The 25,060-nt window shown below is 38.8% G+C and overlaps 2 protein-coding genes across 2 annotated transcripts in view; both read left to right on the plus strand.

Moving 5' to 3' along the window:
• LOC100710053 (serine/threonine-protein kinase 35) overlaps window positions 1-11,848 on the plus strand; it is a 15,229-nt gene extending 3,381 nt beyond the window's left edge. Inside the window, exons 2-3 of the mRNA XM_003446503.5 lie at window positions 476-1,217; window positions 9,621-11,848. Of these exons, the coding sequence (XP_003446551.1) occupies window positions 476-1,194 (719 nt within the window). The 3' untranslated portion in view covers window positions 1,195-1,217; window positions 9,621-11,848. The remainder of the gene's footprint in view (window positions 1-475; window positions 1,218-9,620) is intronic.
• Window positions 11,849-21,119: 9,271 nt separating this feature from the next.
• Window positions 21,120-23,239, plus strand: LOC100710318 (P2Y purinoceptor 1-like). The gene has a single exon (XM_005452196.4). It carries the CDS (start codon window positions 21,496-21,498, stop codon window positions 22,543-22,545), a length of 1,050 nt encoding a protein of 349 aa, XP_005452253.1. The 5' UTR covers window positions 21,120-21,495; the 3' UTR covers window positions 22,546-23,239.
• The last annotated feature ends 1,821 nt before the right edge of the window (window positions 23,240-25,060 follow it).

Here is a 25,060-nt window from a genome sequence, read left to right on the forward strand (position 1 = left end):
CTGAGTTTTAGCACAATGTCGTGAATAAATAAGGATGTTTATGCACATACTGTGTTAGAGCCCTGATTTCAATTTAGGAGATGAGTTTTGAGGTGAAGTGGAGGAAAGCTGTGGAGGTGGAGGGGCAAAATGAGAGGGAGATAAGGAAAATCATGTTAAATGGTCATATATAATTTGAATGGGGCTGCAATGATTCATCGAGTGACTGGAGTATTTCTCATCTGATTACTTGAGTAATTGATGGAATACTCATTAAATTACTCGATGACTATAACATGTGTACATCTGTAGAACTGCAAGTCTTTTTGCACATCGAGATGCCTGCTGGCCATTAAAATGAATGCATGTCTAAGGCACTTTGTCATACCACATAGACATCACTTTGATAAACTGTGTGTCATTCTACATTTGTCTCTTTTTTTTTTTTATCATTTCTGTTTTTACTGTCTGTCTGATAAGTGTCTCGTTGTTACAGGTGAGAGAGTGCTTAGCCCCCCAGAGGAGCCTTGTTACCTGTGGTTCGTCATGGAGTTCTGCGAAGGAGGAGACCTCAACCAGTTCATCTTATCTCGGCGACCCAACCCACGAACAAACAGCAGCTTTATGCTCCAACTAACAAGTGCTGTTGCTTTCCTGCACGAAAACAGTATTGTTCATCGAGATCTCAAACCTGACAACATCCTAATTTCAGAGAAATCAGGGACTCCAGTTCTGAAGGTGGCAGACTTTGGCTTGAGTAAAGTTTGCGCTGGTTTAGGAAACACCAGCGAGGGAAAAGACTGTGAAGACAAGAACAAAAACGTCAACCTCAACAAGTTTTGGTTGTCGTCTGCTTGTGGCTCAGACTTCTATATGGCTCCTGAGGTGTGGGAGGGCCACTACACAGCCAAGGCTGACATATTTGCCCTGGGCATCATCATGTGGGCCATGCTGGAGAGAATTACTTTTATTGATTCTGAGTCTAAGCGGGAGCTATTGGGTACCTATGTGCGACAGGGAGGTGACATTATGCCTGTTGGTGAGGCACTTCTAGAAAATCCAAAGATGGTACTGAGCATCCCACAGAAACGCAGGTCATGTATGTCAGATGGAGTGAAAAAGCTGCTTCAGGACATGCTCGCTGTCAACCCTCAGGACCGACCGGATGCTTTTGAGCTGCAAGCCAGAATGGACCAAGTTATGTGTACTACATGACCCTCAGCCATACTGTTCTACAGGTACATGTCTCATTTTAATCACCCTCCAGCATTCTGTTTTGCTGACAGTTATTCTGCCTTTTGTTTGTCTGCTAGTACTGTTTGTATTGGTCTTCAGGTTTAGCTGACAGCATCCCTTTTCCAGATTTGCTCCCTCTGCTGAGTCAAAGTGAATTGAAAAAAAAAAAGATCAAAACTCATTGTACATTACTGCTATCTGAAATGTTCAGCCTGCTCTGTAATGTACTAGTATCATATGAAGTAACTTCAGATCACCCTTTAGACTGAGATAGTTTGAGGAATTTCTCTAAATACAATACTACTTCATATGAAATCAAGATATTATTGTGGTTTGACATCAAATATGCTTAGTGTTGACTACACAGGTTTTTATTTGATGTTGAGGACCAAGAAAATAGAAAACTAGCAAAGGAACCAGCCGCCAGGGGAAAGTACAAGATAGGAAGGCCTTGGGCTACCTAATTATTTCTTAAACTTATTACTAAATATTGTTTAGTCAATATTACTACTGAATTTTTTTTTTTTTATTCACCAAGTACCTTCTGACAAAAACGTGGGAAATATCATCAGCCGATCTCCAGTAAGTCTCTTATCCTGTAAATGAATAGAACCTTCCAGTCTTGAACTGCAGCTCACCCCAGTGGTAATTGCTCAGCACATGAACCAGTCTTCCACCTGCTGCAGCTTCTGTAAAGCCGGGCATACACTGTGTGATTTTTGGCCCATTTTGAGACTATTTTTCACCTGTGTGTCGTGCATCGTGTAGTATACATGGGGTAATGAGGTGATTAACACCTCATGACCAGCTCCCGATCAGCGATTGTATGGTCACAAGAAAATCAAACCTGTTTGAAATCCTGGTCATGAAGCTGATTTAACGCAACCTCTCACGCTGCACATGCGCAAACAGAAATAGAAGTGAAAAAGACGGAGCAGCATGGCAGTGCAGTGTGGGATCTGGACACAGATTGTCGTCTCCCCACTTCCGGGTTCGTCTTACATTTCCGGAAACAAGAACACCACATGTTGTGTATGGACGCACACTGTGAGCACTCAGGTCACATCAGCACATCGGGCATATAGTGTGAGAACATGCATCATGAGCTACAAACTTCTAACCCCTGTGATTCAGTCATACAGTTTGAGCAGGAGCTGAATAACGCGACTGAAAAAATCGCATAGTGTATGCACAGCTTAAGAGTGACCCTCCAGCTCACTGTGGATCTCCAGAGCAGAACAAGAGCTGCAGTCCACAAAGGTGAAGACTGAGAGTTATCATTCTATAGAATGATATGATTTTGGTGAAGTAGCTGAATGATATAAAACACCAGTGCAACAGCAACCTAGCCAGCTAGCCAACATAGAGTAAAAACCATAGGCAGCAGAAAAAATAAACATAGACTGTTCAGTATGACTCCAAATGAACAACTGATCGCATAAACGCCCACAAACTCTTGACATCTGGTGGCCTTCAGGTTGGCATTTCCAGCTTGGTCTATGGTAAAAGTAGAGTAGCAGCAAAGGTAGCTAGTTAGCACTTTTCAGTTGACTGAGGTGGATCATCCACTAGTAAACTCATGGTGTCAATAATAAGTTGCCATATGTATTCAGGAAAACGGTCCAAGTAAAGTGTGTTTGGGGAAGCCGTGCGTTGCATATCAGGTCAGTAAACTATGGAGACAAATTTGCCTCAAAAAGGTTGCAAATACGTACGATATGATCTACAAGGGTAAACTGAGCTTTACAAATGTTCGGTGATTTATGTGTAACGTTTAAGGACTAACGCACGTGCTTCAATCCACACACAGATATGAAGCAATCTGACCACATGTAAAACTGTTTTACTAATGCATACATCCAAACCTGAATTAACACTGATCATGTACGCAAAATTAATGAAGTTCAACTCATGAATCTGATCATTTCCTTGATGTATGCATTTGTAAAAGAGTTTTACATGTTGTCAGATTGGTTCGTATTTGTGTGTGGATTCCATACTTTACTGGCCTAATATACAGTGCACTGTTTCCCTTCTCAAGGATTGCTCTGTCTCCAGCCTTGGTGGGGCTGTTCTCATATTCTTCCCTTGCCACTAAGAGTACACCTTGGATGGTTCAGTGGAGAACGGCTGGTTTATTCTCCTGGCTTCTGTTCCTATATCTCTTTGCTTTGCAGTTTTCAAAGACTCCAGTATGGACAGTTTGCTGTTCTTCTTAGGCATCCCTTTCTTCATCACACTTCTACAGCACCGATAGTTGGCTACAATAGCGGTTTTTGATACGGGCGACACGGGCGGTTGCCTGGGGCAGCATCGTGGTGAGGGGCGGCATCACGGGCATCGGAAAAAAAATTTTTAAAAACCATTGCTCATACTCATGCTGCATACGTCATGCCAGTGCATACTGGGGATGACATAGGCACCGATCGGTTTTCTAGCGCCCATTTGCTGGGAGTAAGGGCGCTCTCCGCTTGTGAGGTGCGCCTGCTGCTTGCGACACAGGGAGGAGAGGGCGGGGTGGCGGGGGATTCTCTGGCTGGCTGGAGCAGCATCTAATAACCAACTCGCAAAATAAAACAAAATAAAAACAAACCAACAAACACGAAAACACCGGACATTATGATACAGACTTATAATTTGCACTGTGCGCCTGCTCGCTGCTGAAGTCAAAGTAAACTTTATTGGCATCTCCGCTACATACAGTCCAGCATATATAGAGACGAGACGACGAGGCTCCAGTTACAGCAGTGCAAGTAAACAAACAATAAATATAAGAAGAGTAAGACAATAAAGATACACGTTAGGACTCGGGGTAAAGGGATCAATAACAATTTAAAATTTTTAATTTACAGTTTGATGATTTAAAGTCTCACACACAACCTGTCGAAAGGGGAGGGGCCTGCTGCTTCCAAATAGAGCACATTTCATTCATAATGTTGTAAATCCAAGCCCATTATGTATTCATGATCTGAATCCTGGGTTGGGCGAAATCCCAGAAATAAACCCTAGACAAAGTGATTCTGTGAACCAAGGTGTAGGTCTATTAGGTTATGTTGTGGTGATCCTCTGGTTGAGGGATGGGTGTTCATACTGGAGTGCAACATTAAAAAGGTGGACAAGAAAAGGTTCAAAGCCATCAGGTGCTCAGTTTAGAAAAAAAGGAGGAGGAGAAACTTATCTACCGGTAGTCTCCTCCTCCATGTAGGGTACTACTGCTTTTGGCTGTTCATCTTGTAGCCAAGCACCTCAAGGACCACTGCTGTATTTCTTTTAATATTGGCTCTGCCCTGCTGTCAAATTAAAGAGAAAATTGGATCGTCTTCTGAGAAACATCTTTGAATCGTCTATTGCTGCCTACCTGTGCTTTAATAACAATCTATATTATTCATATGAGAATTCTCATTTCTGTTCCAATCTGTATTCTGGTTCCTGTACGTTATTTGCCTCAAATTACATTTCAGGTGTGAGCTAATGGGACCTATTATACAGAATTAATTTATTTGTAATAGTGGGCGGAGCATTTGTTTGTGTAGTGCCTACATACTTTATTTAGTGACTGGACTCTGGATATTTGTTCTCACATGTATAAATGCCTGTGTGCGTTGTGGTGGTGCTAACCAAGACCACTGGTTGAGTAACCAAAGCCCCAGTTACCCTTTGACCTCTGAGCCACAGATGGCTGGTTATAAAGAGAGCATACATTCCCTTATTGAACATGGTCAGTGCACATGATGGGTGAGCGTCGTATGCCTTGACTGTGTGACTGTACAACACACTATGCTTGTGTTTGCCATTGCATAATGTGACACTGGGGGGTGGGGGCACTACAAACCCAGCTGACCTCCGGTCTCTTGCTCTGCTTTCTTCCTCTAAGTGTTGTGAGGACTCCCACCACCCCCGCATTCATTGTTTCAGCCATCCCCCACTCAGCTCCCTGCACGTTTTCCATGCTGAGCACGACTGTCATGAGTTCAAATGGGTTGACTCGTTTACAGTTTAATAATTAATATTCATACAAGTAAAGTCACGAGAACAGATTTTTTTTTTTTTTTCTGCAGTGCAAAATTTTGCATCATAGCACAGGACAAACATCAGAGAATGCGTATATGCTTGTTTTTCTTCATTTTAGTCACCACATGCTCCTTTCAAGGCTAACACACATACTGATTCACTAGAATCAAACACGCAGATACACATGCACAAAAACACATGAATACACACCAAATCTCCAACATCCAGAAGACACAATACTGTCAGTTATTTTGCCTCCTACTGATGTAAAAACAAGAAGAAGAAAGAAAGGAAGGGTAAAGGCTGCCAGTATTTTTGCATTTTTATGTGCGTAATGGTGTCCTTGTTCTTCTTCAGCAAGGAAGGAGGGACAAGAAGACTTGTAGAGGTATGCTGACCCAATAGGTCTGGAAGAATTGCAGCCTCAGCATGTACTGAGGTACGAGAGAGAGAGATGGTATTGGTTCTGCTGACATCCTAGTTAACTCTCTTTGGCTTAGCTACAGTTCACAATGACCTAAAAATCATCAAATATTCATGTAAAGGTAAGCTCTCCATCACATCATCCTCCAAAAGGTAGTCCTGTGTGATGAGCGTTTTCAGTATACAATAAACCTGTTCTGAATAATATAGTATGTTGCAGTGATGTGGCAAAGGGGGGGGACCACAAGAGTCTGTCAGATTCTCATGTTGCATAAAGCGACAAGTCAGCACTCACTATCAATGCAGGATGAAGCTCTAAATCCCTGTTAAAGCTATCTAAGTCACTTATGTAACAGTACAAGTGGAAATGCATGACTGCATAACTGGGTGCAGTCTGCAGGGAAAGACATAATGGTTGAGGTCACATTTAACAAAGGGCTTGTTTGTGCTGCAGAATTCAGCAGTGTTTTTGGATCCTCTCAGCTGTACCATAAACACATCTGTGCAGTCTGCCATGCTGCCAGATATTTTTAATGTGTGAATATGACCGGGGATGCAAGGTTTTTGTGTTTTCACAGATTCCTTTATGTGACCACTATAATGTTACATTGTCGTCTCTGACAGCTATTTAGGGTTGGTCTGGCTGTGATGGATTCTTTTATGATATACCCCTCAGATCTGCTAAGTGAAACATTTGTTTTGTCTTGACTCTGGAGTCAGCTTACTCACTGTTCTTGTAGATTACAGTACTGATATTCACTCATTTGACATCCTGCTGACTTTGCCCTTGAAGATATTTCTGTGTAATTCAGTTTACATTCTGTGTCCATCTGCTGAAAGCAAATGTGTGAAATTGCTTAGTGTGTGTGCAGTCTGCAGTGGGCATTGCTGTAATAAATTTGGGAGCTATTTGCTGCAACAGGTACTGACTGAGCACATCTCTGCTGCTCTTTTCACATACTCAATTCAATTCAATAAAACTTTATTGATCCTGAAGGTTGACCCCGAAGGAAATTAGGGCTAAGGCTCCCGACCTTTGCCAGCGCCATCTTACCCTTCTGACCATACATACATTACACAAACATCACATGGGGAAGACAGGTCAGAGAGAGATAACAATGGAAAATGCACAACATGAGGAAAGATAAGGAGAAAAAATAACTCCCCCCAGACTGAGCTCCAACAGGGAGATCAGTTTGAGAACAGAAAAAAACACCTCTGCACATAGCACATGGAAAAAAAACACTTAATACACCAAAGAAACACATGACAAGCAACAGAGGTGGGTAAAGGGTGAGAGACAGCCAATGTAGACAGTACATCCGGGCCTGCAGCATAAGCGCTGGTCTCCTTGATCCACCGTCAGCAGTGCACATAGATCAGCCTTGTAGAATGGATGTCACTGAGGTCTGTCCAGCTGTCTCTGTGCCATACATGTTTTTCTGAATCTGAACAACACCTGGCACCGATCTGAAATACTCTAAGGGACAAGGAAAACACTTTTTAAATGTGTTAGTATTTTTAATGGCAGATGTGCCGCTTCCAAGCAGAAATGTGTCAGGAGAGAAGCGGTGTGCAATTTGGTCTTTTAATTCCAAAAATAAGAGAGTACCCCCTGATGGCCACAGCTCACTTTGAGTTCTTCAGTAGCCACACTTACAGGGAGTGCAGAATTATTAGGCAAGTTGTATTTTTGAGGAATAATTTTATTATTGAACAACAACCATGTTCTCAATGAACCCAAAAAACTCATTAATATCAAAGCTGAATGTTTTTGGAAGTAGGTTTTAGTTTTAGCTATTTTAGGGGGATATCTGTGTGTGCAGGTGACTATTACTGTGCATAATTATTAGGCAACTTAACAAAAAACAAATATATACCCATTTCAATGATTTATTTTTACCAGTGAAACCAATATAACATCTCCACATTCACAAATATACATTTCTGACATTCAAAAACAAAACAAAAACAAATCAGCGACCAATATAGCCACCTTTCTTTGCAAGGACGCTCAAAAGCCTGCCATCCATGGATTCTGTCAGTGTTTTGATCTGTTCACCATCAACATTGCGTGCAGCAGCAACCACAGCCTCCCAGACACTGTTCAGAGAGGTGTACTGTTTTCCCTCCTTGTAAATCTCACATTTGATGATGGACCACAGGTTCTCAATGGGGTTCAGATCAGGTGAACAAGGAGGCCATGTCATTAGTTTTTCTTCTTTTATACCCTTTCTTGCCAGCCACGCTGTGGAGTACTTGGACGCGTGTGATGGAGCATTGTCCTGCATGAAAATCATGTTTTTCTTGAAGGATGCAGACTTCTTCCTGTACCACTGCTTGAAGAAGGTGTCTTCCAGAAACTGGCAGTAGGACTGGGAGTTGAGCTTGACTCCATCCTCAACCCGAAAAGGCCCCACAAGCTCATCTTTGATGATACCAGCCCAAACCAGTACTCCACCTCCACCTTGCTGGCGTCTGAGTGGGACTGGAGCTCTCTGCCCTTTACCAATCCAGCCACGGGCCCATCCATCTGGCCCATCAAGACTCACTCTCATTTCATCAGTCCATAAAACCTTAGAAAAATCATTCTTGAGATATTTCTTGGCCCAGTCTTGACGTTTCAGCTTGTGTGTCTTGTTCAGTGGTGGTTGTCTTTCAGCCTTTCTTACCTTGGCCATGTCTCTGAGTATTGCACACCTTGTGCTTTTAGGCACTCCAGTGATGTTGCAGCTCTGAAATATGGCCAAACTGGTGGCAAGTGGCATCTTGGCAGCTGCACGCTTGACTTTTCTCAGTTCATGGGCAGTTATTTTGCGCCTTGGTTTTTCCACACGCTTCTTGCGACCCTGTTGACTATTTTGAATGAAACGCTTGATTGTTCGATGATCACGCTTCAGAAGCTTTGCAATTTTAAGACTGCTGCATCCCTCTGCAAGATATCTCACTATTTTGGACTTTTCTGAGCCTGTCAAGTCCTTCTTCTGACCCATTTTGCCAAAGGAAAGGAAGTTGCCTAATAATTATGCACACCTGATATAGGGTGTTGATGTCATTAGACCACACCCCTTCTCATTACAGAGATGCACATCACCTAATATGATTAATTGGTAGTAGGCTTTCGAGCCTATACAGCTTGGAGTAAGACAACATGCATGAAGAGGATGATGTGGACAAAATACTCATTTGCCTAATAATTCTGCACTCCCTGTATAATGATCTACAGCAGTTTGCATGTTCTATAATTTATAACACATCAAATGTATGCAGCCTTTTTGGCTCTACAACCCTTAGTGCTTGTAATGTTTGGTACAAATTGGTCTCTGGATTGTGCATTCTGTATCACTGTCTGCCATGTTACTATTTTTGGGGGGGGGGGGGCAAGTTATCAGCTAAGATTGGTTAGAATATTTGAAGTCACAAATGTGTGTTAGACAGATGTCACAAGGCCTTGAGTGAGGTCAGCTGCCCGTTGCCTCTGGTTGGTCGATCCCAACAACAGTCGCCTGGGATTTGGCGCTGTATAAATAAAATAGAATAGAATAGAATTGGTTCTTTGGGACTCTCGTCCTTCTGCTGGGTTGGACACACAGTTGTCGCCAAAATGTGTGGTCTCAGGTACTCTTTTGGGCTGTGGATGGCCCGATCTCCTGGATCTATCTCTGTCTGCCTTTGGCTCCTGGGAATTGTTATTGCAACTAGCCACCCTTGTAATCAAGTACATTTTGTAATTTCTCTCTCTCTCACACACTCAAGGAACTTGTGATGTTTGGCACAACGGTTCATTCAGATCATAATTCTGATGGCAAAATGTGCCAGACATTACAAGTCTTTTTTTTTTTTTCTTTTTAAAATTTCAAACTTTATAGCAAATGAATTTATCCTCTGCCAGGCTGTAGTTGTAATATAGGTTTTGTGCCTCTGTCTGCTGGTTCACTGGTCTGACTCTTATTTCTCCTGCTTCTTTGCAGATGTGTGTTGCTGTCCAAAGCTGGTGCATCTGCCTTCATTCAACCTGAAGACTGTGAAGATAAAGAAGTAAAGAGCAGTTTCTCCTGTAATGTAGATGGTGAAATGGGATCGTAATTCTTTTGCTTGTTAGATTGAATTCATTTGCCAGTGCTACTGATAAATGATTTGTTTTGTCTTTATGATGGGAATAGATGGAACGTATAAAAGAGATGCAGCAACATTTTTCATTTCACACTTGACTTGAGATGGTGACACTTTGGTCGCCAACCTGGAACTCTGAAGATATTTAATGAAAACACTGTGATGTAAGATAAAAACTGCTGCTGGAAAATTTTCACTTGATCCGGTGGAGCGTCTGTGTGAATTTTTGTTTTGTTTTGGGGTTTTTTTTTTTCTTTTTGTCTAAAAAGTGACAGCTTTCTGATATTAGGACATGATAGAAAAGAGTGTCAGCTGCTTTTTTTTTCTTTTGGGTTTAAATTCTAGAATTAAGTAATAATAGCTGGCAAACCCTGTTAGCCACTGTAATAATTCCAGATGTTTTAAACCTGAATTTGTGTTGTGGTCCCGTTTGCTGTCTGTCCAAGCTGCTTGTAGGCTGTCTTGCAGGCCAAGGTCTCAGTCCAAGCTAGTCTTTTCAAAATTAACTAATCATTTAATCTACAATGTGCTTGTCCATCACAATCCACGACAATCAGATCTACTCAACTGAAGGTAAAAGGGTGTGTCTTCACATTTGGGAAGTGGGACCTATTCATTACACTCCACCACCTCCTGGTCACTACTGCATGCTTTCTTACTGCAGATGGCACCACCCACCTATACAACATTTTGGCTTCTTTTTTGAATATCTCTCATTGAAGTTGAACTTTAGTGACACATCACCGCTCCATGTGTCATACCTTTAAATTCAAATTTGCACCAGCTGCTTCACCATCTTTGATTTTGCACGCAACTACATGATCCAGGGTATATGGGCCTTGATAATTTAGCTTCTTCAGTATTTAAGGGTAATTATAGAAAAGGGAACCATGAATGTAATTTTACCCAAATAAGTTTTCCATCAATTACAAATGAGATGGTGACTCAGCAGGGGTTTTTTCTGTTCTTGGAGCTTTTGGCATGCAAAGTCACATTTTTACTGGTAACTGCAGTTGTGCTGTTTGAGCAAAGAAGCAAAGCTGCTGATGTCTTTCAAATTTTAGGCACAGTTTAGTTGTGCCTGGTATCAAAAGTATCAAATGTTTGAATGATTGCATTTGTAAGCAGTGGGAGATGTTAGTGCAGTGAACCACAGCTCAATATTTTGGATTCAGTTGGCTGCAGAGTTGTACTGAGCTGACTAAAAGTTGTCTTTGTGCTACCTCGTGTTTCCCCTTTTCATTGAGCCATTCCTCACATTCCTCTGGGTAGATTTCATTTTTGCTTCCACTCATCAATGTTTGTTCTAATTTTCCTTGATGGCATGTTCAAAAAGATTTGCATTACAAGAACATCACATAGGTTTTGAAAAATCTGCTGCTGCCTTGTTTCTTTGTTTTTCCTTTTGTTCAGTGTGTTTAAAAATTAAAAATAAAAAAACCCTTGTTAACACTGACACAGATGATTAAATTTCTTTAGCCCCGGATAGGTCATGAAGCTCTTAAAACAAATGGTAATTTCCTGACCTTCTGTGATGAACATACCTCAGCTCAACTCTTTTGTTTTATTGTTTTTTAAATGTTTTATTGATAAACTGGAGATGAGTTAATGGAAGAGGGAAACTTGAAATGACTGTTTTGTTGTTGTTGTTGTTGTTTGTTTTTTAAATCGAGACTTCTGATCTATTGTTTGAATCAAACGACTCTTCTTAAAATATTAGACAAAGTTCAGATATTCCCCTCCATATACATTCTGCTCCCGCTTTGTGCTTTCTTTTGCTGTTCAGGTTATGGAACTATTACGCCTGTCTAAACTTCAGTGACTGATGAGTCATTTGTTTTCTATGCAATCCAGCCCTGGCTAATTTTGTTGTAGCCCTTTGCTTCACATCTCTACAAACAGTTAAACTCTGGACCTCATTGTGTTCAAGTGGCTGACCCTTTGCAGCAGTCTTTCGTTCTGCCTTTGACTGCTAAAGCCATTTGAGTAAATGGAAATATGTTTGTGGGGTTTTTTGTGTTTTGTTTTGTTTTTTATTGCCAACTACATATAGGAACTGTTTTAATAAAGGTTGGAAATGCCTTTATTCTGTGTGACTTCTTAACATTGACATGACAGCGACTGGAGTGTGTAAGATGAAGTTTTTGAAGACAAATATTAGGATTAAGAGTCAAGTTTATTGTCATTACACATCTATAAATACAGGATAACAAAATACAGTTAAGTATACAGATGTTTATATTGCTATACAGAGACCAAATATACAGATGAACTACAGACAAATGTAGTGTTGTATACATATGTACAGATGATCTGTATAGCATACAGATGTGCTACATATATACAGATGCACCGAGTGCTATGAATATAGCTTTCACTACTTAAGCAGTAGCAGCTCTGAACAGACTATAATACTGAATAGTGTACGCACTATAACAGAGACTATTCTATGTCAGTGTCCTAAACTATAGCAGTATCCAGTGTGAGCATATGGTGGATGCTGAGAATGAATGCCAGTCATGATCTTGGTCATCGGGAGGGATAGGGAGGAGGAGTATTGGAGGGTTGAGTAAGTGTGGATGAGAAGGTTCAGCGAGGGACTGAGTTCAGTAGGGTGACAGCTGTGTGGAAGAAGCTGTTCCTAAACCTGCTGGTTTTACTCTGAAGGGTCCTGTAGCGACATCTGGAGGGGAGGAGCTGGAAGAGTTTATTGGCAGGATGAGAGGAGTCCCTGAGAATGATGTATGCCCGGTGTAGACATCTCTTCTTGTGGACATCCTGAATGGCAGGAAGTGGAGTCCCTGTGATGCGTTGGGCGGTTTTCACAGTTCCCATACCACACCGTGACACAGTTGTTCAGGATGCTCTCTATTGCACAGCGGTAGAAGTTACCCAGTATGTCAGCAGACAGGTGGTTCTTCTTCAGTGTCCTCAAGAAAAAGAGGCGCTGATGGGCCTTCTTGACCAGGCTCTCCTGAAGTCCACAATGAGCTCCTTGGTTTTGCTGGTATTCAGGAGCAGATTACTGTCAGCACACCACACAGTCAGACTCATCGTTGTCACTGATGAAACCAATCATCATGGTGTCATCTGCAAACTTGATGATGCATTTGGATCCATACCTAGGTCTGCAGTCATGGGTGAAAATGGAGTAGAGGAAATCTAGAAACACAACCATAAACTATATAACAGATGATGAACATGCAAAGTGCTAACTTATCAATTTACTTCCGTCCATGGTCCATCCATAAACTGTCTTCTGTATATTTTAAAGTTAATAGGAATTCTAAAAGTCTTCCAGAGCAGCAAGTCACGAAATGGTAGGTAGGTAGAATAAGTCTTGAAAAGACAAATATGCACATATTGAGCTACAGTTTCAGCAAGAAGTGCTGAGAAAGAATATACATTGGGGGAAACTAAAATCATAAGTTTGCCAATTTAAAAAGAAATGAACAGTCTTTAAGTGTTATTGTAGTTTAATTTTAATGAATTGAGAGACCGAAAATCCAGAAAAAATAATTTGCATTAAAGTTATCCGAAGTTCTGTGGTAAGATGAAACCAAAACTGTGCTGGACCTGCTGTGTTTGGAGGAGTAGAGATGCTGACTATGACCCAAAGAACACCATCCCCACAGGCAAGCACAAAGGTAGAAACACTATGCTGTTATGCTAAGGACAGAAGACAATGTCACTGCATTGAGGCACCAATGGACAGGGCCATGTACAGTAAAATCTTGAATGAGAATCTCCCACCCTCAGGAAGCAATGGACTGTGGACAGCATGACAATGAACCAAAACATACTGACAACGCAACAAAGTAGTGGCTAAAGAAGAAGCACATTAAGGTCATAGCTTGTGTCCAGACCTCAGCCCAATTCCTTTTTTGTAAATGGTGGACCTAAGTTAGCAAATTTAATTAGAAAAAATGACGACTCAGAATATGAGGAAGTCTGGAAAGGAGAAAGTAGAGTGGTTAATTCTATATTCTTAGCTGATATTACCATAAAAGAAATAGTAGCAATTGTAGAAAACTTTAAAAATACAAAATCTACTGACTGTGATGGTATAGACATGGTTATAATTAAAAAGACTTTAGACTGTATAAGTATTCCTCTTTGCTATATTTTTAATCTCTCGTTACAATCAGGAGTATTTCCTGATCGAATGAAAGTGGCAAAAATGATACCCTTATATAAATCAGGAGATAAGCATAGTTTTAACAACTATAGGCCATGTCTCTTTTGTCACAGTTTTCAAAAGTGCTTGAAAAACTTTTTGCGCAAAGACTTGATAGTTTTATTGAAAAAAATCAACTAATAAATGAAAATCAATTTGGATTTCGTAAAAATAGATCAACGGCATTAGCATTGTTGACTTTTATTGACGATATTTCATTTGCAACCCATAATAATAAATACACAGTTGGGGTATTCGTTGATTTAAAAAAAGCTTTTGATACGTTACAATATTCTATTTTGATTTCTAAATTGTATAATTATGGTGTGAGAGGAGTGGCATTGAATTGGTTAAGGAGTTATTTAGAAAATAGGTTGCAATATGTACATTATCTCGGCAATACCTCTGAAAGATTGAAGATTGTATGTGGCGTTCCTCAAGGTTCTATTTTGGGACCTAAACTTTTTAATTTATATATTAATGATATCTGTGACGTATCAAAAAGCTTAAATTCTATTTTATTTGCAGATAACACAAATTTTTATTGCTCAGGAGAGAATTTGAAAGATTTGGTTGAAATTATGATTTCTGAGATGTTAAGATTAAAACAATGGTTTGATGTAAATAAATTATCTTTGAATCTGACAAAAACGAAATTCATGATATTTGGCAATCGTGTAAAGGAGGAAGAAGTCATTATGTCCATTAATGGAGAATTGATTGAAAGAGTTACTGAATTTTGCTTTTTGGGTGTAATAGTAGATGAAAATTTGACGTGGAAATCACATATTGAGTATATTAGAAAGAAGATGGTTAAAAACATTTATATTTTGGGAAATGTAAGAGATTTATTAGACTACAAAACAATGCGCATTTTATATTTTTCATTGTTTTTCTCATACTTTAGTTACTGTGTGGAAGTTTGGGGGAACACATGAGAATACTATAAAGCCTCTAAACTTATTACAGAAGAAAGTTATACGAATGATTCATAACGTTAAATATAGAGAACATACAAATAAATTATTTATAAAATCGAAATTATTAAAATTAGGAGATTTAGTGAAATTACGGACACTATTAATTATGTTTAAGGCTAAAAATAATATTTTGCCTTTTAAGTTACAAAGATTATTTTTAATGTGTTCGGGGGGAGAAGACAGCAGAAGGAAATTTTATTTTAAGCATCAGCTAGCTAGGACTACACAAAGATTAATGAGTCCAACGGTTAGGGGTATACGACTGTGGAACTCTCTTCATTATAATTTAAAGAATTGTATAAATTTACATTGTTTTAAAAAGTGTTACATGTCTAAAACGATAACTCAATATGTAGAACGTAAACGAAATTGGAGTTAATTGAAAAAGGATCCTTTATTTTTTGCCTCATTTTATTTTATTTACTTATCTTTTCTCCTTGTTACTATGTGGAGTGGTATATTCTGATTGTAAATTTGTTGTTTGGTTTCCGTTAGGACCGGAGATAAATGTTAGTTTGTTCCTTGATTTTTGGTTCCCACTTGCAATATAAGTTGGATTGTAGATAGGGGGCAGGGTTTAATAAGAATATTTTCTTCTTCCTGCTGCTTTTCACACATGGTTGCAGTGCTTTACCGATAGAAAGTGTGGTTGGTTTGTCTGAAAGAACTAACTGTGGAAACTGTTGTACCAAGTGTGAAATAAATAAATAAATGAAATGAAATGAATAGTAAATCTTTATAGGGAGCTGAAGTTTAAAGTTATCAAGTGGCAGCCAGGAAACCTAAAGAATCTGGAGTGTTTCTCTAAAAAGGAATTGGCCAAAATCCCTCTTGGGATGTATACAAATCTGGTACGCAACTAACTAAGAAAGGTGATATTGCTTGCCCACAAGTGTTTTCTCCATCAGCTGCTAGCCATATTTTGCTTGGGAATCAAATCCTGACTTCATTCAATGACAATCAATTATCAATTAATACATTTTATGGAACATTTTATGGATTTTGGTTAATATTTTGTCTCTCTCCATTAAAATGCAGCTACCATAAAACGTATAGACTGTTTATCTCTTTGTAAGTGAGAAAAACTTACAAATTCAGGATGGGATCAAACATTCATACAGGGCTTTTAAAGCGGTCACTAGAATTTCAAAATTAATTCTGAATTATTTTTGTTAACAGCCTAGTTGCTGTATTGTAGACTAATTGAATGCTGACTAGGGAGCACTCAGAAGTGCACATGATAAGTTATAGTAATCTGATGAGAAGATTAGAGTGTGTAAAAGTCTGTATAAGTTTTCTGATGACAGTAACATTTCGAATTTTGAAAGGTCTCCTAAATGAAAGAAAAAAGACTTGAAGAATTATATTCAGAAATATGAGTTAAAATTTGAGTGTTTTGATGTCGCTGGCAAGGAGACCAGTGCAATGACCGACCTTTGTGACTCTGTTGGGGCTGAACACAAGGCCTTCAGTTTTGCCAGGGTTAATGAAGAATGATTAACCCTTTCCTTAATCCGGATTTTTTTCTTAAGTACTTTTATTCATCTTTAGGCATGAAAAAAAAAGATTTTTGAACTTCATTTTTTAAACGTAGTTTTAAAAGAGGCTTTTTACATGTCCACTTAGGCGGACAACTGATGTGTATGGAGTGACACATGAGCGTCCAATGTAGTGGTTTATGTGCAAGTATACCATCAACACTGACACAAATACAAGAAAACAACTTTTGAATAGCTGTCCACTGTAGTGACAACTATGCGTGAAAGGGTTAAAAACATTTTGTTAGTAGTTGTAGTAAAACATTCAACGGCCTTCGAGGTTTTTATCCTGAAATGAAAAGTACAGCTGCATGATTGTGCACTCTGAAAGCAGCATATCTATTTGGATATTATGGTAGTACAGTATTAATAACCTATTACTATTTGAGCGAAAGTTCTTAACAATATTGTTTTTGATGGTGGAATAGACTTTCACTGTTAGGTATAAGTAAACATGGAAAGCAATAAATGTGGCACTTACTAAGGCACTCGGTCTTCTGCAGTTTGAGCCTGAGCTCTGACTGAACTCTGTTTTGAACCTGAACTGAATCTGAAATTGACAAGCTGACTGTGTAGTTAAGCACCATCGCTCATTTCACAGCTGGAATGTGACAGTCCAGACACTTTTAGGCACATCAGTATTCAAAAGCAGCATTTCACTGTTGTAGTAACATTTGGTTTGACCTCTTTAACCACTGTTTAACCACTTCACACAATAGCGTTTGTTTTTGCTCTACAGAGACAGAACAAATGAACAAATGTACTGTTTTACATTTACATGACATTATGATTCTGTCAAAGGAGAAGACCATTAAGGCTGGGAATTTTGTGAAAAAATACATAGAGATGTGGTCAGAATTTGACATACATTTATTGTAGCCACAATTTTCATGGTAATTTTGTACTTTTAATGATTTCTTTGAATTGTTCTTTTTACCCTGGGTGAAATAAATTGCACAGGATGCATCTTTAATGACTTTAAAAAATTGGGTGCACAATTTTATTTTGGATTTTCTTTGATCCACATAGGTTCAAAATGATACCTACCGGGTCAAATATATACATGCACTTATTCACATCTTTTAATAAATTGTGCCGAGGGCTCTATATTGTCTTTTAACATGACAATGCCAAGGTATATTACCTTGTCATTAGTGATTGTGATTGATTACAACTGTTATTCCCTTTGCAAGCATACAAAAGATTATTTTGACGGCACTTACTGAAATGACCAAAACTTGCTGAAACTGCAGATTCCAAGATCATCAGTTCAAACAACTGCACATAAATGCTTACAAGCTATTTGGATATGTCCCCACTATACGCCAAGGTCTACAAGACCCAAACTGTCACCCTCATATAAGAAGAGATTAGTTAGTAAGCCCAAGGACAACCAAAGAGCTACCAAATCTCAAGCCTGCCAAACAACAGGAAACTGCTGGAACACCATTGTCACTGTCCAAAGTAAAGTGAGTTTTACATTACCAGAAGAAGAGGGATAAATTATCAATATGGTTAAGGGAGAAGTGATAAATGAGTTCAACCATAACCACTTTGTCACAGTGCACCAGAGAGTCCCAGTAATGATGTTTATCTTCAGAATGTGAGGTTTTGTAACGCTCATATGCTAAGAAACAAACTGCATATGGGCTGAAAAACCAGAATGGACACTGAATGTGAAGAGCAGCTGTCTGTTTCTACACACATGTGTACCAATAATCTTTAAACGGACAGAGACAAACAAATATGCATTAAGTCATGTTGTCCATGTGCACTAAAAAATAGTCAATATCTCCATGACCATGGTATACTGTTGTGAACTGGAACCGTATACATTATATTGCCAAAAGTATTCACTCAGCCATCCAACTCACTGAATACAGGAGTTCCAGTCATTTCCATGGCTACAGGTGTATAAAATCAAGCATGCTTCTACATGCCTAGGTGGATAGCTCTCCGGGGCTTTTAACAGGTACATGGCAGAGCGGGCCACAGAAGGAAATGGGCAGGAATACTACTGCTTTGTCTACTGTCTACTGGTAGACAAAGCAGTTGCCCAAGACTGCAACAAGACCAGGCTGACCAGACATAAGAACAGTCATTTTTACTATTCACACTACATTTCTCATTTATATATTGATCAAACTTATATTTTGATTTCTTTCATTAAGAATAGCAATGCTTTATTATTAGGAAACAGGGAAAAGCTCTGTTTTAGCACTGATCATTTTTACTAACATAAGGCTGGATATCAGGACCTTTTAATCTCTCTTGGCTGTGATGTGAAGGCAATCTCTTTCTGTCACAGGTCACTCACACACATACATCTATCTATCCATCCATACATACATACATAGTGTGTATATATACACACACAATTACAAGTTAACACAATAACAAGAAGGTTCAGCAGTTCATGGCAAAACTTATAGCACTGTGATCTGCACTGTTGCCTAACCGCATGAAGGGCCTGAGCTTAAACTAGCTGGGGTCTGTGTGGCGTTTCCATAATATGCGTGTACCATGTGGGTTATCTCCATGTACTGCCTTCCTACAGCACAAGACATACTTATTAGATTATTTAGGTATTCTAAATTGCTGTGAATTCGAATGTTGTCTTTTTCTATAGCGTTACCTGTTTATGAGAACAGCCATGTATGTGTTGGGGTAAGCCACTAGGTGGAGACAAATAATCAGCATTACTATAGTACTTAGACTTTCATTGTGTCATTGGTCTACTTCAACACATACATATAAATAGAACTGAAATAAGGATGCGGTACCACCGGTATGTCATATATTATGTCTTAGCCTGATTAAATCAAGTAGGTTAACAATTGCTTATCTAGTCTAGGTTTGTAATGTAATGAAACGCCTATACAACCATTAAAGTTTTCTATTAAGGTTATCTCTTTTTCTCACTTTCTCCCTCTCTCAATACCGACTGAAATATGTTTGTTTTATTTTTACTGTATCACACCTTTTAACGACTTTAATTTGTTTTTTGTTGTTGAATAAAAAAAATTACTATATAGCAGTGTGCTCTGGACATAGTCCAAACGATAACAAACAGGACAGTGAACACAGGCTTTAGATTTGAAAATCCAAACTGTTATCCAAACCAAAACTGGTTACTGAATCTTTAGTTTGAATTGTATTGTAAAACAATTGTTTTTATGGAAATATTTATTAGATGAGGAAAATACTGATTTGAATTGTGTTTCAAGTTGAAAAATATCTGCGAGCTTATTTCTACTGAGTCGTCTTCTATAACTCTTTACAAAATACTTCTTTAGAGCTGAAGGGAAATAAGTAAAATATCCAGCCATTTTGCTCTTTTCTGCTCTGTACCACTCAGGCAAGTCCTGCTAAAACAATGTGCCGATCCAAATTTCTTTGCTAGGTGAAACCACAAGGTTTATATTTGTTTCAGTGTTGTCAGAAATGTAAAAACCTAAAGCTCTTATCATGAGCTGTCAAAGATGAGATCGGAGATTTCAGCTTTGGATTACATCAGGATTAGAGGCAGTGTCAGCAAGCCCATGTTGTTTATGGTTTCAGGTGGAGTTTTAATCATCATCAGGGGGAAATTACTGCAGTGAAAAAAATGACAGCCTTCTGTTTTAAGGTCTTTCCTCAATGCCCCTTTACTAGTGAATATGCAAATAGTTTCTAAGGTTCTAAACTACTTATAGATATGGCTTCAGAAGAGACACAGGCAAAAAGGACATGATGAAAATTTACATAACTTTGATGGGCTACTTTGAGATTTTCTGTCTGTCATCATGTAGTTGAATTCTGATATTGTGACAGCACCAAATAATATCCAGTGTTAGCCTACAAAATAAGCCAGAACAGAGTGGCCAGAGCATGTCGTTTAACCTAACTGCCTCTGAATATACTGTATAGACAACTAGGCTTCAGGAGTACAAAAAAGTCTCACTCAATACAAAATAAAATCTTTGTGAAGTTGACCTTTATTTAGTTTGTATTTTAAGTATAACAAAAGTTTGGGAAAGATTAGAGATTTATGGCATGGTAGAAGTCTGTTCATTTAAAAGAAAAACTACCTTTGCCACTTATACCGAGTATTAGATTGTTTTCAGAGTCAAAGAAACCTTTCTTTAAATCATTTTATTACAGAATTATAAAAAAACAAAGTATATAATGTTTTTCAACAGGAAAATTTGGGGAAAAAAGAGTAATTATACTGATGTAAACAATGTAAAAACAAAACTGTCTAAAGATATTAAATATTTCAAATATTTGAAATTAATGAGACAAGAAAGAACTCAGGAGAAAAGCTTGGCTCAGGACAAATAAAAACAGATGTGGAATAAGTTAACAGCTTGTGATGCAAAATTATAAATGCCTTGCTGGCACCAGAGGTCAGAGTAGAATGGCCAGACTGATTCACAGACAGTGTGACAAAGGATTATAGTGACTGTACATACAAAGAAGGGTAACTAGGACAGAGTGGAGACGCCTGGGAAACTAGTGTCACAACGCAGAATGTCTATGCTGTGACGTTCTGAACAACAGAACAGTTTTTTGAGTAATCTTTTACTAAATCTCTATTTATTCTTTGATCTTTTAAAACGTTTCTGTAGCTTGTTTAAATATTATTTCATTTATTTTTATGTGTGTTTCAGTTGGTTGGACCACATACCATCGAAGTCACTTAAATATTATAAGGTACGGTGAGAAAGCTGGCTGTATCCTTTAGTGTCGTTTTACACAGCAGTGAGCTGACTGCATCTGTGATGTCAAATGATTTAAAGCAATACGTAATTTGATTTGTACTTTGTGCGTCTCTGTTTTTATTTTTACTTTCTTTTTTCCATTCTTTACGTCATTATGAGTGTGCCACCAAAGCTGGAAAAAGTGGGCGGATACTTTTTAAAATTGCATATTCACTTGTGGTTTTTTTTTTTTTTTCACGAGTAGCTTCCAGTGGTGGTCATTGCTCTGAGCGAGCCGATCACTGACTGCTGTTGTGTGTTTGTGGGAGATTATATATGACAAAGGTTTTACATCAATGCGAGAGATGTCTGTAAACAACACAAAAGGACCTTGTGAGGGCAACCTAATCAATCTAAATTTTACGCACAGCTTTTTGCCGCCCGTCTTTATCACCGTGTTCATTGTCGGGACGGTGTCCAACATCTGTGGACTGAGAAGCGTGTGTGTGAGCTGGAAGAAAAACGGAAACATCAACATCTTCATGTTCAATCTCGGGGTGGCGGACCTGCTGTATCTATTTACCCTGCCGTTCCTCGTCTACTATTACGCGCGTGAGAGCGACTGGCAGTTCGGCCAGCCTTTCTGCAAGGTGACGCGCTTCTGCTTCAACCTCAACCTTTATGGCAGCATCGGCTTCCTTACCTGCATAAGCATCTATAGGTACCTGGGCATTGTGCACCCGATGAAAGTAATGGGGAAAATCACCAGTCGCCACTCTCTGGCCATAAGCGCTCTGGTCTGGGTTTTGGTCATTATTCAAATTACTCCTGATATATTCTTTGACAAGAATGATGAAAAAAAAACAAATTCGTGTTTTGACACCACCTCAACCAACCTGACCAGATACTACCTGCCATACAGCATCAGCTGGACGGTCACCGGGTTTGTCCTGCCTTTGGTCATCATTTTGGGCTGTTATGGACACATTGTGGTGGTTCTGGCAAAGAACGCCAATGTCAACCCACTGCTGAAGCAGCGGTGTTTGAAACTGGTCGTGATTCTGGTCATACTTTTCTCCATCTGTTTCATTCCCTATCATATATTTCGAAATTTGAATCTCACTACCAGGATTTTGAAACAAGAGGGGCTTTGTCACCACCTCTTCGACGACATCTACATTGCACACCAGGTCGGCAGATTCCTGGCTTGTCTAAACAGCGCGATAAACCCGCTGATTTATATTGTAGGAAATGATGATTTCCTGACAAAGTTTCAAGACTTCAGTAATCGGACCAGGATGTCTCTTGCCGGACTCAAGAGCGCAATTATTTACCGCAAACCCATGGAAGCGGACGTGGATTTACCCGCAGACACGTGCAACAGTTTCGACAAGACGAGTGGATAGGACGCAGAATCCGTTAACTCGAGTTGCTCTTCCTTGTCTGTACATGTCTCCCACCGCCAGCACTTCCACAGATCCGTGAACAAAGTACGTGACTGCGACTGATGATTGTGCTTAAAGGAGGACTGGCGAGGGGTAGGTCACTGAGGTGTCAGTGCACAGAGAAAGTCAAATGTCCGGATGGTTCCCTGGATGTTACCAAAAAGACTTAAAGCTGAAGCTCCAGCTCATATAGCTCTGTTTTTTAACTGTTCCAAGTGTTAAGCATTGTAACAACCTATATATTTTTATTTTCTGCGTATTTAGTTCGCCTCAAATCTTTCTTCTGTACAGTGCAGCAGAAAGTATAGGTATGCTGTTGACACTTATTTGTGTTATGTGCTACACTGCCCTACCTTTGGACTGTTAGATGAAGCTTTGTTATACTTCACCATGAGTTGTATTTTTCACCTCAACACTTTGTTATGTAACCGACTGAGACTCAAACCATAAAAGGGATTTTAACAGCACTTGTTTTAGGAGTCTGGCACAGCCTAGTTACTGCCGTTTGTTTAGAGAAAACAGACATAAAATACACCAACAGCTATGTATGAAACTGGAGTGGACAGTCTGAAGTAGAAATACCACTAAAACTTTTCAAGTGCTCTCTTATTTCTTCTTCTTTTTAACCTAAATAAATAAAAGTAAAATCATCAAATGTATCCGCGTGTCACAAAGGTGAAATAATTTAATTATATCTCATACAGATGGGTAGCAAAGACGATGCACATTATGCGGAACCCTCACACGGTTCCATTGAAGTATGCGTGTCAAACATGCACCGTGGGAATAAAAGTTGCTCTAAGGTTTCAGTCTGGTCCACTGTGGTGCTTTGCAAAGTGTAAAAATCGCAGAGAAGAATTGATAACGAATATACTGCCATCTCTGCTATGGGGAAACCACCATTACACAGGAATAAGAATACAGTCAAATACAAAGTATTTCTATACTCAAAAACGCGAAACTGACTGGTTATTACATTTACAAAAGTCTAACTTGTAGACCCCACCCCACACCACAATGATAAGTATAAGGGGAAGAGAATGGATGGATGGAGTGACAGCTATGTGAAAGTTGTTATAAATCAATTAAAGCTTTATATTAACCAGACTCTAAGAATCATGGAAGAAACATAACCATGGATTGGATTTCCACATTAATAAATTATTCTCTATAAGCATTCACTACTTTTGTTGGACTGATGTAATTTGCATGGGTTGGATCAGCTCAGTTAAATTAAGTTGAACTCAACCGCAGTAAGTTTATTCATCATTATTTTTGTGGGCCATTAAAAGGTAAAACTGTTGTTTTTTTAGTTCCAAAACTTGTTTTGTACAGACACAATAGCATTATTTTTTAATTTCATTTTTAAAGACGCACTTTAAACACTAGATCTCTGTTTTTCAAATGGTTGCTTTATTAAAATAAGGATTTTGCTCATCTTTACAATAAAAGAAAGTGTGACATGGTCTGGTTTTTGTTGGGTCCTTTTGGGGCTTTTCTGGTTATTGTGAGGTTACTGTATTACGAGTTTTTAGTTTACTTTTCATTGTTATTCTTGAGTTCTAGTTTTGATTTATTATTATGTTTCTAGGACTATTCTAACATTCTAAGTGGTGTTTTAGAAATATAATAATGGATGCTTTGTGTGTTAGTTGAACGTAGCCTCTCCTGTGCTTTTCTATGTTTAATTAATTGTCCATGTCTTATCTTTAAATCTAGTTTGCAGGGCTGTTTTCAGGGTTTGGGGCCCAGTTAAGAAAAAAAAATCACTTTGGGCCCGACCACTTTACTATTGCAAACCATGCCAGCCCTAAAGCTGTAATACTTTGCAGACAAGGATCAATATTCTGTTTAAATAAATAGATATTTTTATTTTATGCATGACTGATGAGATATGTGCAAGCCATTTTTTACATTTTAATATTTTCATTGATACCATTAGATTAAAAAAATATTTATTTATTTATTTATTGTTTATTTATTTTACAGTGATTGGTACTTTACACAAAATATAAATATATAATATATATATTAACTTTTGGATGGAAGTACATTTAAATTCTTATCTATAAAATGGTGTAAAAGTATTTTTTATAATATTAGGTATTGGAAAACATTATAATTCAACAAGGTATAGCCAACCAAAATAGGTTTAAATGTGATTTTGCTTACTGGAAGCTCTGGCTACCTGCAGCACTCACAGGCAGTGTGCAAAACATATGCAGTGCAATGCACACTTGTCCAAAAATGCTCTTTATGTGATGTTATAATGATAATGGATTATTAATCAAATTACAAAATTAATAGTGTGTGGGGGAAAAGTCCTAAATGGCATCCTGCAATTAGACATGTTTTTTTTACTTAAAAGAACTTACCTCATTCTTCACATATCAGTGGGGCTGGTTCAGTGTCAGGAGTGTGGGTGTGAGGATACAGCAGCCTGAGCCAGAGGTTTGATCTGTTTGGCCTCGCAACA

The sequence above is a fragment of the Oreochromis niloticus genome, linkage group LG5, assembly GCF_001858045.2.
Source record: "Oreochromis niloticus isolate F11D_XX linkage group LG5, O_niloticus_UMD_NMBU, whole genome shotgun sequence".
Lineage (NCBI taxonomy): Eukaryota > Metazoa > Chordata > Actinopteri > Cichliformes > Cichlidae > Oreochromis > Oreochromis niloticus.

Bases quoted from the DNA above. Each gene is read 5' to 3' on its own strand.
- LOC100710318 (XM_005452196.4), top strand. From the start codon at position 21,496: ATGCGAGAGATGTCTGTAAACAACACAAAAGGACCTTGTGAGGGCAAC.